Source organism: Aspergillus pseudonomiae, assembly GCF_009193645.1.
Source record: "Aspergillus pseudonomiae strain CBS 119388 unplaced genomic scaffold BDV37scaffold_16, whole genome shotgun sequence".
Classification (NCBI taxonomy): domain Eukaryota; kingdom Fungi; phylum Ascomycota; class Eurotiomycetes; order Eurotiales; family Aspergillaceae; genus Aspergillus; species Aspergillus pseudonomiae.
In genome coordinates this window covers 333,501-346,818 of record NW_022476008.1, presented here as the reverse complement: position 1 = coordinate 346,818, position 13,318 = coordinate 333,501, and the positions used below count along the sequence as shown (strand labels likewise).

Sequence of the window (13,318 nt, the reverse complement as noted above, 5' to 3'; positions counted from 1 at the left end):
ATGTCATCGATACCCATAGGCCAATTCATATATGCTTGAAGTATGGCGTACTACTTAAGAGACAACGAGCCTCCTTCCCACGGTGCCCCAGCACGTTTAAATAGCTTTGTACGCAGCATTAAATTTTCACTCCTGAGCGCATCAAAGTGATCCGGTATCTGGTTCATGGTCAACGCAGAGTAGTAAAAGTGAACAAGAACAAGACGCTTTCGCAAGGTCTCTTGAACCACCGCCTGCTCGTTCGGGCTCAATTGATGAATTGGCTTCTCATATTTGACAACGCAGATGACCCAATGATGTTGGCAGACTACTGGCCTCAGGGGAGTGAATCAATTTTTGTCACCAGCCGCGATCCATTGGCCAAAAGTATGTTCACAAGAAGGCCTTTAGGCTTGGATCTCGGCCCACTTTCCCATCATGACAGCCTAGCTCTTTTGAACCATCTCACTATGATTTGCAATGAGCCTGAAGATAATATAACCAGACAAATCTCCAGTACGTTTGGTGGGTTCCCTCTAGCTATCTCCCAGATGGCTGGGATCATTCGTCAACAGGACCTCACCTTATCTGAGTTCTTCGAACTCTATACGGATTATGAAGAGCACACTAGGCTCTACGAGACGAAGTTCAACACAGACTTGGTTACATATAGCCATAGTCTATCTACTGTCTGGGCATTTGAGAAGCTGAAGCCCCAAGCTAAACAGTTGCTGGAGCTAATTTCATTTCTCGATCCAGACCTCATTAAGGATGATTTCTTGATACAGGCATCAGTAGAATTAATCTCAGAGGGGGCACAGTTCAAGAGGAGTAACTACATTGAGGCACGAACTGATCTTTTACAGTCATCTCTGATACGAAGGGATAAGCAAAACCGGCAGATATCTGTCCGTCGCATTGTACAAGATGTAATCTTGGCAACAATGGACGCTACGAAGAAACGGTTGAAGTGCGACCAGCTTGTACGAATCCTTTGGATGAGATGGCCATCGGCTATGCCGAAGCCATCAAAAGAGCCACAGTTACCCCATCCCAGATCAGCTGGTGGCAGATTGAGCGTTGGAAGATGGCCCGTTTGTACAGAGATCTATCCCCATGTTTTTAAAGATACATCAGCTCTGGTCAGCGATTCCAAATCCATCAGAGGCCACCAATTTGCTCTTTGCAAAATTACTGACTGAGGCTGCATGGTGCGTGTACAAAACCCAGATATTTTCTTTAGCACTTGGCTAATATTACCAGGTACCAGAAGGAGCGTGAACGAACAAAGCATTTCGATGGCTTCGAAACTGCTCGCGGTATTTGCGAGTCGTCCGCACACCCAGATCGGGATTCGCTGCTTGCAGATATATACTTCTGCTTAGGGTCTATTGCCATGGACACTAATGATTTCAATGGAAGCCGCGTGTTTAAACAGCTTTCCTTTGGTTTCCAGTATCTTCAAGGAGCTGGGAACTGCGGACGAGAGGTTGTACCTCGCCTACGCAGAACGAGGGATCTCACGCATCCAGGACGGACGGTACAAAGAGGGCGAAGCTAATCTCAAAAAGGCGCTGCAGATCCACAAAGATCTCGGAAATTACGTTCCCCGGTCAGGTGAGGCCAATCTGAGCTGGGCTCTTCTCGCGCAGGGCAAGCTTGAAGAGTGCAACACGCTCCTGCTGGATAGCTTGGCCGGCAGAGAAAAGGCTTTGGGCAAAAATGATCGAGAATCTGTCCGCACTGGGCTGATTCTTTCTGTACTTGGTAATCTCCGTGCTGCACAAAGCCAATTGGATGAAAGTTTGGAATTCCATCACCGAGCGTTGGACCACATGCGCGCCACGGTTGGCGATAAAGATTTCTATACTGCAAATGTTGCCCATAAGGTGGCCGAGCACTTTGCCCGCTTGGGCCGGTGCAAAGAGGCGATGTAGGTGTAATAATTCTCCTCGGACTGCTGAAAAATCCCTAACTTCTTTTAGATCTATGCTCAACCTGGCGTTGGACATTTGGTCTGTTGATCCGACTGCACACAAAAATGAGATCGCTCGCAGTACTTTTCTCAAGGGCAAGATTTTCGAAACAATGGGCAAAATGCAGAAAGCATCTATCAGCTTAAGGGTTGCCTGTCGTTTGAGGAAGGAAATCACCCAGGAGGTTCGAGATGTGAAAAGCTTGACGATGAAAGACTTTGATGGGATTGTTGCTTTTTGGGCTCGTTGACGGACCCCTTTCTTTTTAACTACAAATCGTATGCCATTCTGGCTTGCCCTAGTGCGCGGTAGATAAGCGTTATCTCCAGTAATTCAGTGATATGATATTCCACTCTTCACTTGCTGCCAAATGCCACCTTATTGTATATAATGTGATCAAATCTTGTAGTTTAACTTTCTCGGGGGATGCAAGGTAGAGAAAGACGGTGAGTAGCAGACCGATTATCATTCGCTGTGTACATTTGTAGACCGCTCTCAAGGTCCATAAATCACAGATAATGCCGCTTCGTATTATCGACGACCTATTTGAGTTTCTCAGTATTTCCATCTCGCACGTCATATAATGGGACTTCCCGCGCAAAAGCCTTGCCAGTATGTAAGGCTGCCTCATTGCGTACTCTGTGGACAGAAAATTAGTGGGAATATCCCCTGCTATTTAGGTATCTGAGGTCTAATGTTAATCAAACTGTGCGCTGATCCATAAAGTTTTATCGTTTCCTACACGCAAGGATCCAGTTGTGACTCAAGCTATAAGCTTCGAAGGTACTCAAGTGATCTACTTGGAGGGACTATCCATTCAAGTTTACAGTCAGCTGCGAAGGAGAGCAATCTATACTCCTGCTATCCACAGTCTTTGCAAAGCAGCTGTAGTGGATCTTCCAATCCCTCGCACCCTTTCAAATCTTACCATTGCAACAACACCACTCGTATGGACTGGGATTCCGCAAGAGATTTATAGAACATATGCCTTCTATTCTAACGCAATAGCCGCCTTGTTTAAAGATCCTCGCCGCAAAAATGATGACGGCATGCTTTTGGAATTGTTAGGAAGATGCGGAAATCTGCCAGTCGAGCTGGGTGTCATTATATGGGATTTCCTTAACCCCAGTGCTATCCGGTGCTTACTTGCACTGAATGCCACAAAGAGTATTTGGTCATGTCTTCCCCATTCAACTGGACGTGCGACTATCTCTTTACATGGGGAGCTGGTGGTTTATTTCACAAATATCCTGAAGGGGACATATATATGCGGCATTCGTCAAGGGCACATACTTTACGGCCACATGGGCAATTCTTCGCTTCTGATTTCAGTACCAGCTTCTAGTACTGCCTGTGTCTTCAGCTTGGGCACTTACGGACTCCAGAAGCTGAAGTTCTTAACGGAGACTGAAGCCAGTTCGAGCAATGTGGACGATTTAGAAAGTAGCAAGCTCTTTCATGTTGTTTCGTGTCGAAGAACAAGGCCCGTCTGCGTGGACATTGATTGGGATGTATGAAGCCTTTCATATGAGAATAGTGCTTGAGGCTGATATCAATCTAGGTCTGGAAAATTTCTATGGCTAGCTCTCACGATAAGTCGACATTCGGACATGACTTCTTTTGGCTATCTCCGGTACCTTGCAGCAAGCTGCACTGGCTCTCTCCGGAGCTATTCTACGATTGGCCGCGTCATTTCGATTTCGCAACCCAGTCTCGGCGATATATGACATACATACCTCTACGAAAGAATCAGCTGCTGTACGGAATCACCGCATTTTGCTCCGATAAAGGACTTGTTGGTTTGGGAACCCACCATCGTTCTACAGAACCTAGAGAGCAGCCTTCTACGGTATCGTGGTATGGCGAACAGCACGGCTGCCCTATCCATATTCAATTTGACTGCTCAGATACTATAACGTCGATTTATGTCTACTGGCATCAAAGTGATTCGTTGTACAATCGTTATCTTGCTGTATGTATAGCCAATTCTGTGGAAACACATGCTAATCTTACCTAGATTACAACTAGCAAAGACAGACAATACTTTCTCGGGCCTTCTTTTACGCCTTCGAAAACCAGGATGCAGAAAATATATGGTCCAGAAGATGGAGAAATTCTTGGCCTTTACTATGATGTGTCTCCTGGCCTACCTAGCTTCACGAGCTTGGGAACAATCTGTCAGCCACTTAAGTCCCCAATGGAATCAAAACACGATCTTCAACCACAAATGAGACAGGCTTCTCCTGTGGTGGATCTCTTGTAAACTGATATATACCTTCGGTTCTCCTCACGAGCCTCGTTTAGAAACATTCGCATAATCAAAGCTTGCTATATGAATTCTCGTTGTACAGGAATCCTTCTTTATTACAACGATGATGCAATACGCATCCTAGGTCGATGGTACGAGAGTACGCGGATACAGCCGGATATAGAAGAGATATTCTTCCAGAATGATAATGTTCTACGATTTTACTTAACCTACACTGACAATCAGTTGAGTCTTATTCGGGTTAAAGCGCTGCCACGCACTACTCCCCTTGAAAGAGATATAGTGTTCCTTGATATATTGTATGGTGTGAGTATGAGTTACCATATTGTCGGAATTTAGCTAATGATGGACAGAATGAAATTGTATGGCTATTTTCGGAAGATTCCGATATCATCTTCTGTGACCCTGATTAAATGTGGTTGCAGGTGGTGGTACGGAGCTTCGCAGCGTTTAAAATATTGTGTGGACGAAAATTGCTTAAGTCCATTCCAATAGGGCTGCGTGTATGTAAAGACAGAGTATTCTGCGGGTCGAGCGAATGACAGTGGCATCACGTATCAGTAAATATTCTCAGCAAGTAATCGAATACTACTCTGGGATTTCTTTTGGATTGCTCTGGACCTCTGGTACACTTTCTTTATACTCACGGAGCGCTCAGTTACACGTTCTTCCTACTCTATACTTCAAGATCAAGCACTGAGCCAAATAGAAAGGGAAATTCCCTGCTAAGTGACATGGAAAGTCGTTCAATGTTTTGCGCAGAAAAACAGCGTTAGTAGTAGGAGAAATTAGACCTCGGCAAATACTGAAGAAGCTGATTAAGAAATACATACTAGGTCCATATACCCGCCTGTAGTCGGGCAATGCCACGAAGAATATCGGAATTCCGAACTTGCCCGAGGACAACATCATTACCAAAGTCTACCCAAGTGTATCGCAAACCATGCCCACATCAGAAAGCCATCATCCCAAGCGGCGTCCTCCCCGCAAGAAGGCTTGCAATAGCTGCACGAAATCGAAAGTTCGTTGCAGTCTCGAAAAACCTGCCTGTTCGCGGTGTAGGTCGACGGGTCGTGTCTGCGAATATTCTGCCTCGGCGTTGACACAAGACTCCCCTCCTGGAGAAGGGAGTCTTACAGAAGACGCTGGGGCTGCATATACCAGCTCGGCAGTATATTCGACACCTCGTTTTGATTCAGTGTCCGCCATGCCCATTCCCCTGCCTTTTGCTAGTACTCCTTCGAGCACGGCCTGGAGCCCGTCTAGTCATCTTCATGTAAGGAGACAAGCTGCCAGTGGCTGGAGAGACGGAGATGGACTTGATTTTGGAACGGTTGATTTAGTACCGAGCGCTAATGCGGAGGATATTCGAGATCGCTGGTTGAGACCTTATATTCTACCGCCCTTGGGGCAAGACGAGATACCCAAGGTTTACCACCCTTACACGTTGCAGTACATTTCGCGGATATTGAGCACTTATCCGCGATTTATGCTGAAAGACAAGGATGTTCCTCCTATAATTCATCGCTCACAGATTGAAAGGAAAGAATTACCTCGATCACTTGCAAACTGCTACAGTCTGGTACGAATGTGGGAACAGGCGGTACCAGGAAGTGAGATGATGGTAATGAGTACGCTGGAAAAGGAAATGGAACGACTGGCTGAAGAGGTATCTCTACACGTTGAAACGCTCTTTGTGACATTGTGGGAAGCTAATAGTTCCAGCATTCTGAAAATGACTACGAGCTCCTCGCAGCTTTCCAAGCCTACTTGCTGTATACAATTATGCTATACTTCTCCCCACGAGGTGGTTCATCCCTTGTCAATGATAAGATAATGATCACCCTCATGGAGATGGCCTTCCGGACTGCCCGGAATGGCCTCTTCTGCGCCGCAGAATTAGCCCATGCTCGGCCGACGTGGGAGTCCTGGATTGTGGTCGCCGCCAAGCGTCGCGCTGTTTTCACTATGTACCTTTTTAGCAGCGTGTACAACGCGGACAGGCTACTGCCGAATTTTGTGGCAGATGAAATGAGAGGAGTGTATGCACCGGGCAACAAGGCACTATGGGAAGCCGAAGACCGAGAAACCTGGAGCAGGGAATATGATAGACACCTCTTACGGTGGGAGGATGGGATGTTGGAGATCTCGGAATTATGGAGATCAGCGGAGACGGGCTCAGCTGAGCGCAGGGAAAGAATCGAGCGATGGGTACAGTCGGCGGATGAGTTCGGAATGATGATATTTGGAGTCTGTGTCCATATCCATGGTTGTTGATGCGGAAATGCCGAGGCGGCACGTCACCATCGGAATTCCGTCTCGGAGTCCTCAGTTCTCCACCAGGCCCCTCCCGAGCTGGTCTACTATATAAACGCGCCCAAGTTCTACCTTTATCCTAACATTGATCAACCTTAATAGTAACAAAGTCAGACAATCTATTACAACAATCACAATGGGAGTCTATACAACCGATCACTCAACCTCTGTTCTTCAGACTCACAATTGGCGCACTGCGTCCAATTCCACTGCCTACCTTCTCCCACATATAACCACTACCTCCAAGATTCTCGACATCGGCTGCGGCCCTGGCTCAATTAGCGTTGACTTCGCAAGCCGTGCACCCCAAGGTCATGTTACTGGAATTGAATATGTACCTGACCCCCTGGATCAGGCCCGCGAGCTGGCATCATCAAAAGGCGTGACGAACATTGAATTCCAAGTGGGGGATATCCACTCCCTCGATTTCCCCGATAATACCTTCGATATCGTCCACGTCCATCAGGTGCTACAGCATATTGCAGACCCAGTCAAAGCCTTGCGGGAAATGCGACGTGTGGTGAAACCCGGTGGACTCGTCGCAGCACGAGAATCATCGGTTATGACTTGGTATCCGGAAAACAAGGGCATTGAGGCATGGCTTGATATCACTGCACGAATGGCAAAGGCTAAAGGGGGCAATCCACATCCGGGGCGGATTATTCATGTTTGGGCTGAGGAGGCCGGATTCGAGCAGTCTGAAATTCAGAAAAGCACTGGCTCGTGGTGCTTTAGTACCCCCGAGGAGAGACAATACTGGGGTGGATCAATGGGAGCCAGAGCGAGGTCGTCTGGGTTTGCGACGACGGCTCTCGAGGAGGGATTTGCGACCAAGGCCGAATTAGAAAGCATCTCCGAGGGATGGAAGGAGTTTGTGGATGCGGAGCAGGGCTGGTTTGGAATGCTGCATGGTGAGATTTTGTGCCGAAAGTGATCTGTCTTTTCAATCTAGCAGTTCCTTCAACAGGATGCAATATTATATATGATAAGTTTAAAAGTGCATACGACCTTGAGGAATAATGAGTTCCTGTGTTTATTAGATTAATATCACCGACGAGTACTCTCTATACGACCTGCGACAGGACGTTCAGATTGGCGTTATCATGCACTATATCGCAAGGGAGTCCTGGGTACACTTATATTTGAGATTCCCGACCCTTAAGATGGGAGAGACCGGGAGAATAGTTCCTTGTACATAGTTCCACATTGAATGCCAGAATAGTATTTACGAACTTTGACGGTCGCAGAAGGAACTTATCCTAGAATCACTGTGAAGTCTCTCGATATATATAAAACAGCCCTCCTCAAGCATAGAAAAATATATTACCAGCCACGACGGGAATACCATCATGCTACTAGGTATGATATCTCGACTAGACAGTTTATCTCAGAGAAAGTAACAACAAAGCGACGGCAGGTATAAACACGCCTTATGGCCGTCAACTACACGTCCTTGACACCTTGTTCAGGTTACATGCTAATTTGAACCTTGTATATCCTTACCAACTATATTGCAGACCACCATTGAGTTACAGGCGCTCGGTGCAATAGCTAATATGTACTGGCATATCATGAATGGCTAGGATACCTCCGTTCATGAAATCAAATAATTTAAATTACCATAAATACGGGGCAGTTTATCAAAATGAGATCCTCATATTGAAGAGTCCACCTTCCTATATCCGCCCAATTAAGGATGCTCCGCTTTAATATTGAACAGTCGCAGTTGCTGGGGAGACGGCCTCAACGCCAAGATCCCACAATGGAAACACGATGCCAGCAAGAAGAAAAAGGAGACACAAGGCCACATTCGATCCACTTTGAAGGAATCTTCCGGAACGGGCTGTGGCTGGGCGCTAGCCACAGCCACTGGCTGAGTCACACGTGGCGAGTCTCCAGTCTTTTGCTCACGTCGCTCATGTTTTGATGCCGACAATGCCGGGGGAACTCTTGCATGACCCCTGTTGGTCCAATTTATTCGTAATTCTAGCAACTACAATACGACGTACTATCGGATTCTTTTCTCTTCCTCACGATATTATGGACATGACAATTTTCTGACAGCATGTGACCTATGGTCATTTTGAAATTATAGGGTGCAAGGACTCGGCGTCAATTTGAGTGAGGATGGAGAACCCCTCCATTATCCATGGATGCGGGATTTGTGGCTTGTCACAACTCAGCAAGGATCATTGGAGGGGTTCAATGGTGATACGCCGGTGTGGCTGATGCCTAGAGAAAAGGGACTCCGATTGGATGTGTCATCGTAAGTCAGATATTCCCTTTAGTGGCGCCAAGGGACCCTCCACAGGCAGCGTTTTTGTAGGGTATGGTGGGGTTGATGCCCATGATCGAACATGTCATACTATCCCTCTCTGGTGGTTCAACGGGGAGACAAATGAACACGGCTCTCAACGGCCAGAGACCTCAGAGTGGCAGGTCGAACCTGTGGCGGGAGGATGAAGCACGTCCCTCTCCCATTGGATTCTGAGGTCGGTTTCTGTGCTTCATTTAGCGCTGTGGGATTGGAAACAATCAGGGGTATGGATGAAATTCGGCCATCCAATATGTATCTGCCTAATTTTGCATCTGAGAGGCCAGATCTGCAGCACCACCACCCGCCAGACTATTGACACTTCCCCATGCAACCAGTAATGTAGTGGATACTCTAGTGATATGTATCTCACTGCTAGCGAATGGTTTTCAAGCCTCCGGCGCCCGCGGAGGCTCCTGAGGTCTCATTGTCATTAACTTAGCGTCTGGAGACTCCATACAGGGGTGTGGTGAATTGAGACCTGATTAGGGCTGCTCTTTCCCCTCCTCACCAGATTGAGCGATATATTTAAACCTGCCCAACCTGCTTGCTTTCATTCTACCTCACAGTTCTTATCCCTCTCTCCCATATTTCTTTTTGCACCAACTGTCTGTCTATACCATGTCGTACTACGGTGCTCCCCCTCAAGCCCCGTATGGCCAGCCATATGGACAGCCTCCATACGGGCAGGCTCCCGGAGGCTATGACCGCCCCCCGTATGATAACCGCCCGCCATACGGACAGCCCCCCCAAGACCGCCCTCCATACGAACAGACTCCTTCTGGCGAGCGTCCGCCATATGAGCGCCCCCCATATGACCGGCCTCCCTCTGGTGAGCGTCCACCGTACGAGCGCCCCCCATACGAACAGCCTCCTCCCGGCGACCGTTCGCCATACGAGCGCCCGCCATATGGGCAGCCCCCTCAAGACCAGCGTCCCCCCTATGACAGACCACCATACGATTCAGACCGTTCCTTCGACTCTCGCCCTCCCTATTCTTCTGCACCACCTTCTGCCCGTCCTCCTCAATTCCCCCCACCACCTCTTCCCATGGGCTGGGTCCAGGAGTGGGAGCCCAACGCCCGCCGCGCCTTCTGGGTTGAGGTAGCCACGGGAAACTCCCAGTGGGAACAGCCTCTTGGCGATAGCTCGCGTGACATGGGTCCTCCCGGGGGCCCTCCCCCTATCATGAGCCCCCCTCCTTCCGGCCCGATTAGCCCTCCCCCCGGTGGCTACTACGGCGGCCCCCCTCCCCAGGAGGGAGGCTACTACCCTCCTCCTCAGGGCGAGACCGAGGAAGAGCGAAAGAAGAGTGATAGGAAGAAGATGCTCATGGGAGCCATGGGAGGTTTGGCGGTTGGTGGTATTGCCGGAGCTGTTCTTAACCATGAATTTGGTATGTTTACGTTCTACCACATCCCTTCCAGACAGCGAAATATTTCCGAAACAAAAACTAACACAAAACAGGTGGCGACAGCAGCTCCGATTCTGAGAAGGAAGAAGAAGAAGAAGAAGAAGTCGAGCACAAGATCGTGGAGCAGCACATTTACCACCACTACGATGAGCCTCCTGAGGAGCGCTCTTATTCCCCTCCGGTGGATGATTGGTAGTGGGGCAGTCTTGGACGATGAGCTGGCATTTTTCTTTTTTTCTCCCTTCGACATTTCTAGAATGGGTCCTTTGCACTAGCCCGGTTTGGTTTTAGCCTTAGTGTCTTCGGGTATTTTTTTTGTTTGCTCGTTTTCGGCCTGTAGTGAAATGTTCCAAAAATATATCCTTTAATTTGGATTGGTTCTCTTTTGGTGGATACCTGATGTCATCCGTAATCTCCTTGTAGGGCTAACATATCGAAGTTCGGACATGGCTCTCTCAAGCTTTTTGCTCAAACAGTATCGATACGTACGAAGTTGCCAAGGAATACCATCCCCGCCCTATGATTAACCATACCACTGTCGAGACGGGGTTATGAATTACGGTGCCTCAGGCAGAATAGAAACCACGATAGCTTGGCCTTACATAAGCATCAGGATACATAGTGATCAAAACTGGAAGATAGACGTACAATACACATTAACAGCAATGCACCTAACATTTCCCTACTTTCATTCCCAAGTCATTCAGCATTCCAGGCTACGGAAAATAGTGTATGTCGATGTGAGATCAACAATCACCTCATCCTATAGAGGAACTCTGATTCGAATGCACATACTAAAAGATTTGCATGCCCACCAGGATCGGTATCGCCAATATACCCATGCTGGAAGAAGCACAACTGTCATCAGAAGAACTTGGGCAATGGATAGAGGTTCTATCATCAATATACCATCCTAATAAAATACATGCCATCAATAGGCCTTCTGCATCGGGACCTTAATCTCAACCTCCTCGATCGCCTGACGGATCTGGTGGATGTCATATATCTCCGAACTCCCTGGGACGAGCAGTTCCTTCCGGCCTGCTTTATGCACCCGCCCATTGATCATGATGATGTCCAATTTACTATGATCTTGTAGTACCGTGATATCCTTCAACGGGTCCCCATCAACGACAACACAGTCGGCATAGTTACCTGCCTTGATCTGACCCATCTCATGCGACCTCATGAACAGTTTTGCGACTCCATAAGTTGCTGCGATAATGGCTTCATGGGCAGTAAACCCAAGAAGCTTCGTAAAGTGCTCAAGGTCTCGAGCGTATGTGCCATGTGGAGTCCAGGCAAAGCCATAGTCTCTACACGGTTGAAGTATTAGTTGATGGGGATAGACTAGATTACTAGGCTCCATACTCACCCTCCTGGTAGCACTACAATTCCTCGTCTATGCATCTCTCGAAGTCCCTGAATAGCAGCCTCGAGTTCCTTCTTATATCCTACCTTTTCAGCTGTTGCCGTAGCATATCCAAAAGCGTTCGCTTCGTAGAGTGTTGCCACCAGCCAGTTCAAACCGGGCGCGACGACATGCTGCGTTTTCTTTTGCTCCAGCAGATCCATAGCTGTACATGATAATCAGTATGAAATCTTCGCACAGTTTCTTCATGTGCTACTCACATTCCTCGTCGATATACGACGCATGGTAGATAACCTCAACTCCATGATCAATGCACTGTCTGACAGAGCCGCGTGCCCGAGCATGGGCGCATAATCGGATTCCATGCTTGTGTGCTTCATCCACACATGCCTTCGTTTCCTCGTCAGAGAAGTAGCAGTCCTGCGCATCTCGAATCTCGGTAATCTAGGTGGCCATGAGTATCACGGAAGCTACTGAGGTTCAACAGACTATACCGATTCTCCTGACATGGACAGTTTCACTTGATCCACACCCAATTCAGCATGTTCCCGCACTCTGCAGATAGGTAGTTAGGAATCCAAACGCTGCCTTTTAACAAGTTGAGTGCACATACACTTTACGCATTTCTTCAGGCCCGTCGGCATATGCAGTGATACCAGGTACAAGGTCCCCATCTCGACGAGCTATTTCTTGACTATTTGCGAGGTAACGAGGTCCCGGAATATCGCCCATGTTGATCGCATCACGGACAACAACATCGAGGCGTTTTTTGGCTGACGCTGCCCCAAAGCACCTACAGCGACAGTTAGCAAGCTATTACCGAGGTACACCATCTACGTGGGGAACAAAGTACATAGTGTAGCCCGAATCAAGATAACAACGCGCACTCCTGGCGGTCAAAAGAGTGTGCTCTTCGATTCCTAGCTCGCCCAGGCGGCCAAGGTCACCGCCATTCCAACTCAGATGTGTGTGGGCATCTCCGAGGCCGGGTATCAAAGTTCGTCCATTCCCATAGAACACTCTCACACTTGGGGTTTTGAGCAAGTCCGTTTTTCCCGGTACTTCGCCCACGTGTGCAAATCGTTCCCCTGGTACCCGGTCAGAGCCTATCTTTATGCAGCTTACGGATATACCTACCGACAATGAGGACGTCCCCACGGTACGGACTTTTCCCGGTAGCCTCTATAATCTGAACATCGGTGATAAGGACTTTCGACGTGGGATGTGTTCCCGCAATGGAGTACTCCTTGGGTTGAAGCTTCTCATTGAACTTTAGATTGTTCAAGGATTCAATGTTCCTCGGAGGTCCTTTATAAACCTCTGGTACATGCTCCGGTGATGTCCATGGTACTTGTACTGCGGCCATACTATCTTCTTCTTACACGTAGTGTCTGGGCAGCAACTGGGGCCGTCATTGAATATATATAGACCAAGCATCATGCCACGGCTGCAGCTATGAAAGATAGTGCCACGCACTAGAGAAGCAAGCATCCCCTCCTCAATCCTTCTCAGTAAAATTGCAGCGTAATCCTTTCTGATCTCGCAATGTTATTAGCTGTTGTTTGGCAGGGATCTCTGCGGGCACCAATAATCATCTACTGGTTTCTGTAGACCCTCCGCTGAACGCCGCTCTTCTCCGCTCTGCCATATCTGCTAAAACGCCGATCACATGTCACTT

The 13,318-nt window shown here is 48.1% G+C and overlaps 6 protein-coding genes across 6 annotated transcripts; 5 read left to right on the top strand and 1 right to left on the bottom strand.

Moving 5' to 3' along the window:
* Positions 1 to 530: 530 nt before the first annotated feature.
* On the top strand, positions 531 to 2,205 carry BDV37DRAFT_280836 (uncharacterized protein; the record flags this gene model as incomplete). Its single annotated transcript, XM_032086677.1, has 5 exons — positions 531 to 962; positions 1,117 to 1,190; positions 1,243 to 1,298; positions 1,402 to 1,912; positions 1,965 to 2,205. 5 exons carry the CDS (start codon positions 531 to 533, stop codon positions 2,203 to 2,205), a joined length of 1,314 nt encoding a protein of 437 aa, XP_031943881.1.
* Positions 2,206 to 2,538: 333 nt separating this feature from the next.
* BDV37DRAFT_269893 (uncharacterized protein) lies at positions 2,539 to 4,637 on the top strand (the record flags this gene model as incomplete). Its single annotated transcript, XM_032084453.1, has 6 exons — positions 2,539 to 2,635; positions 2,682 to 3,466; positions 3,517 to 3,927; positions 3,973 to 4,214; positions 4,260 to 4,530; positions 4,578 to 4,637. 6 exons carry the CDS (start codon positions 2,539 to 2,541, stop codon positions 4,635 to 4,637), a joined length of 1,866 nt encoding a protein of 621 aa, XP_031943880.1.
* A 487-nt stretch (positions 4,638 to 5,124) lies between these two features.
* Positions 5,125 to 6,957, top strand: BDV37DRAFT_292111 (Zn(II)2Cys6 transcription factor domain-containing protein). Its single transcript, XM_032089108.1, has 2 exons — positions 5,125 to 5,893; positions 5,950 to 6,957. The coding sequence occupies exons 1-2, from the start codon at positions 5,168 to 5,170 to the stop codon at positions 6,499 to 6,501; spliced, it is 1,278 nt and encodes a 425-aa protein (XP_031943879.1). The 5' UTR covers positions 5,125 to 5,167; the 3' UTR covers positions 6,502 to 6,957.
* On the top strand, positions 6,677 to 7,474 carry BDV37DRAFT_280834 (class I SAM-dependent methyltransferase; the record flags this gene model as incomplete). The annotated part of the gene is made up of 1 exon (XM_032086676.1): positions 6,677 to 7,474. The coding sequence occupies one exon, from the start codon at positions 6,677 to 6,679 to the stop codon at positions 7,472 to 7,474; it is 798 nt and encodes a 265-aa protein (XP_031943878.1).
* Positions 7,475 to 9,475: 2,001 nt separating this feature from the next.
* Positions 9,476 to 10,464, top strand: BDV37DRAFT_280833 (WW domain protein; the record flags this gene model as incomplete). Its single annotated transcript, XM_032086675.1, has 2 exons — positions 9,476 to 10,250; positions 10,322 to 10,464. 2 exons carry the CDS (start codon positions 9,476 to 9,478, stop codon positions 10,462 to 10,464), a joined length of 918 nt encoding a protein of 305 aa, XP_031943877.1.
* A 735-nt stretch (positions 10,465 to 11,199) lies between these two features.
* BDV37DRAFT_280832 (uncharacterized protein) lies at positions 11,200 to 13,006 on the bottom strand (the record flags this gene model as incomplete). The annotated part of the gene is made up of 7 exons (XM_032086674.1): positions 11,200 to 11,584; positions 11,644 to 11,845; positions 11,901 to 12,084; positions 12,135 to 12,195; positions 12,254 to 12,433; positions 12,494 to 12,728; positions 12,778 to 13,006. 7 exons carry the CDS (start codon positions 13,004 to 13,006, stop codon positions 11,200 to 11,202), a joined length of 1,476 nt encoding a protein of 491 aa, XP_031943876.1.
* Positions 13,007 to 13,318: the final 312 nt, after the last annotated feature.

Coding starts and splice junctions, on each gene's coding strand:
- BDV37DRAFT_292111 (XM_032089108.1), top strand. CDS start 5,168: ATGCCCACATCAGAAAGCCATCATCCCAAGCGGCGTCCTCCCCGCAAG. Junction 5,894..5,949: donor TGGAACGACTGGCTGAAGAG/GTATCTCTACAC, acceptor TAATAGTTCCAG/CATTCTGAAAATGACTACGA.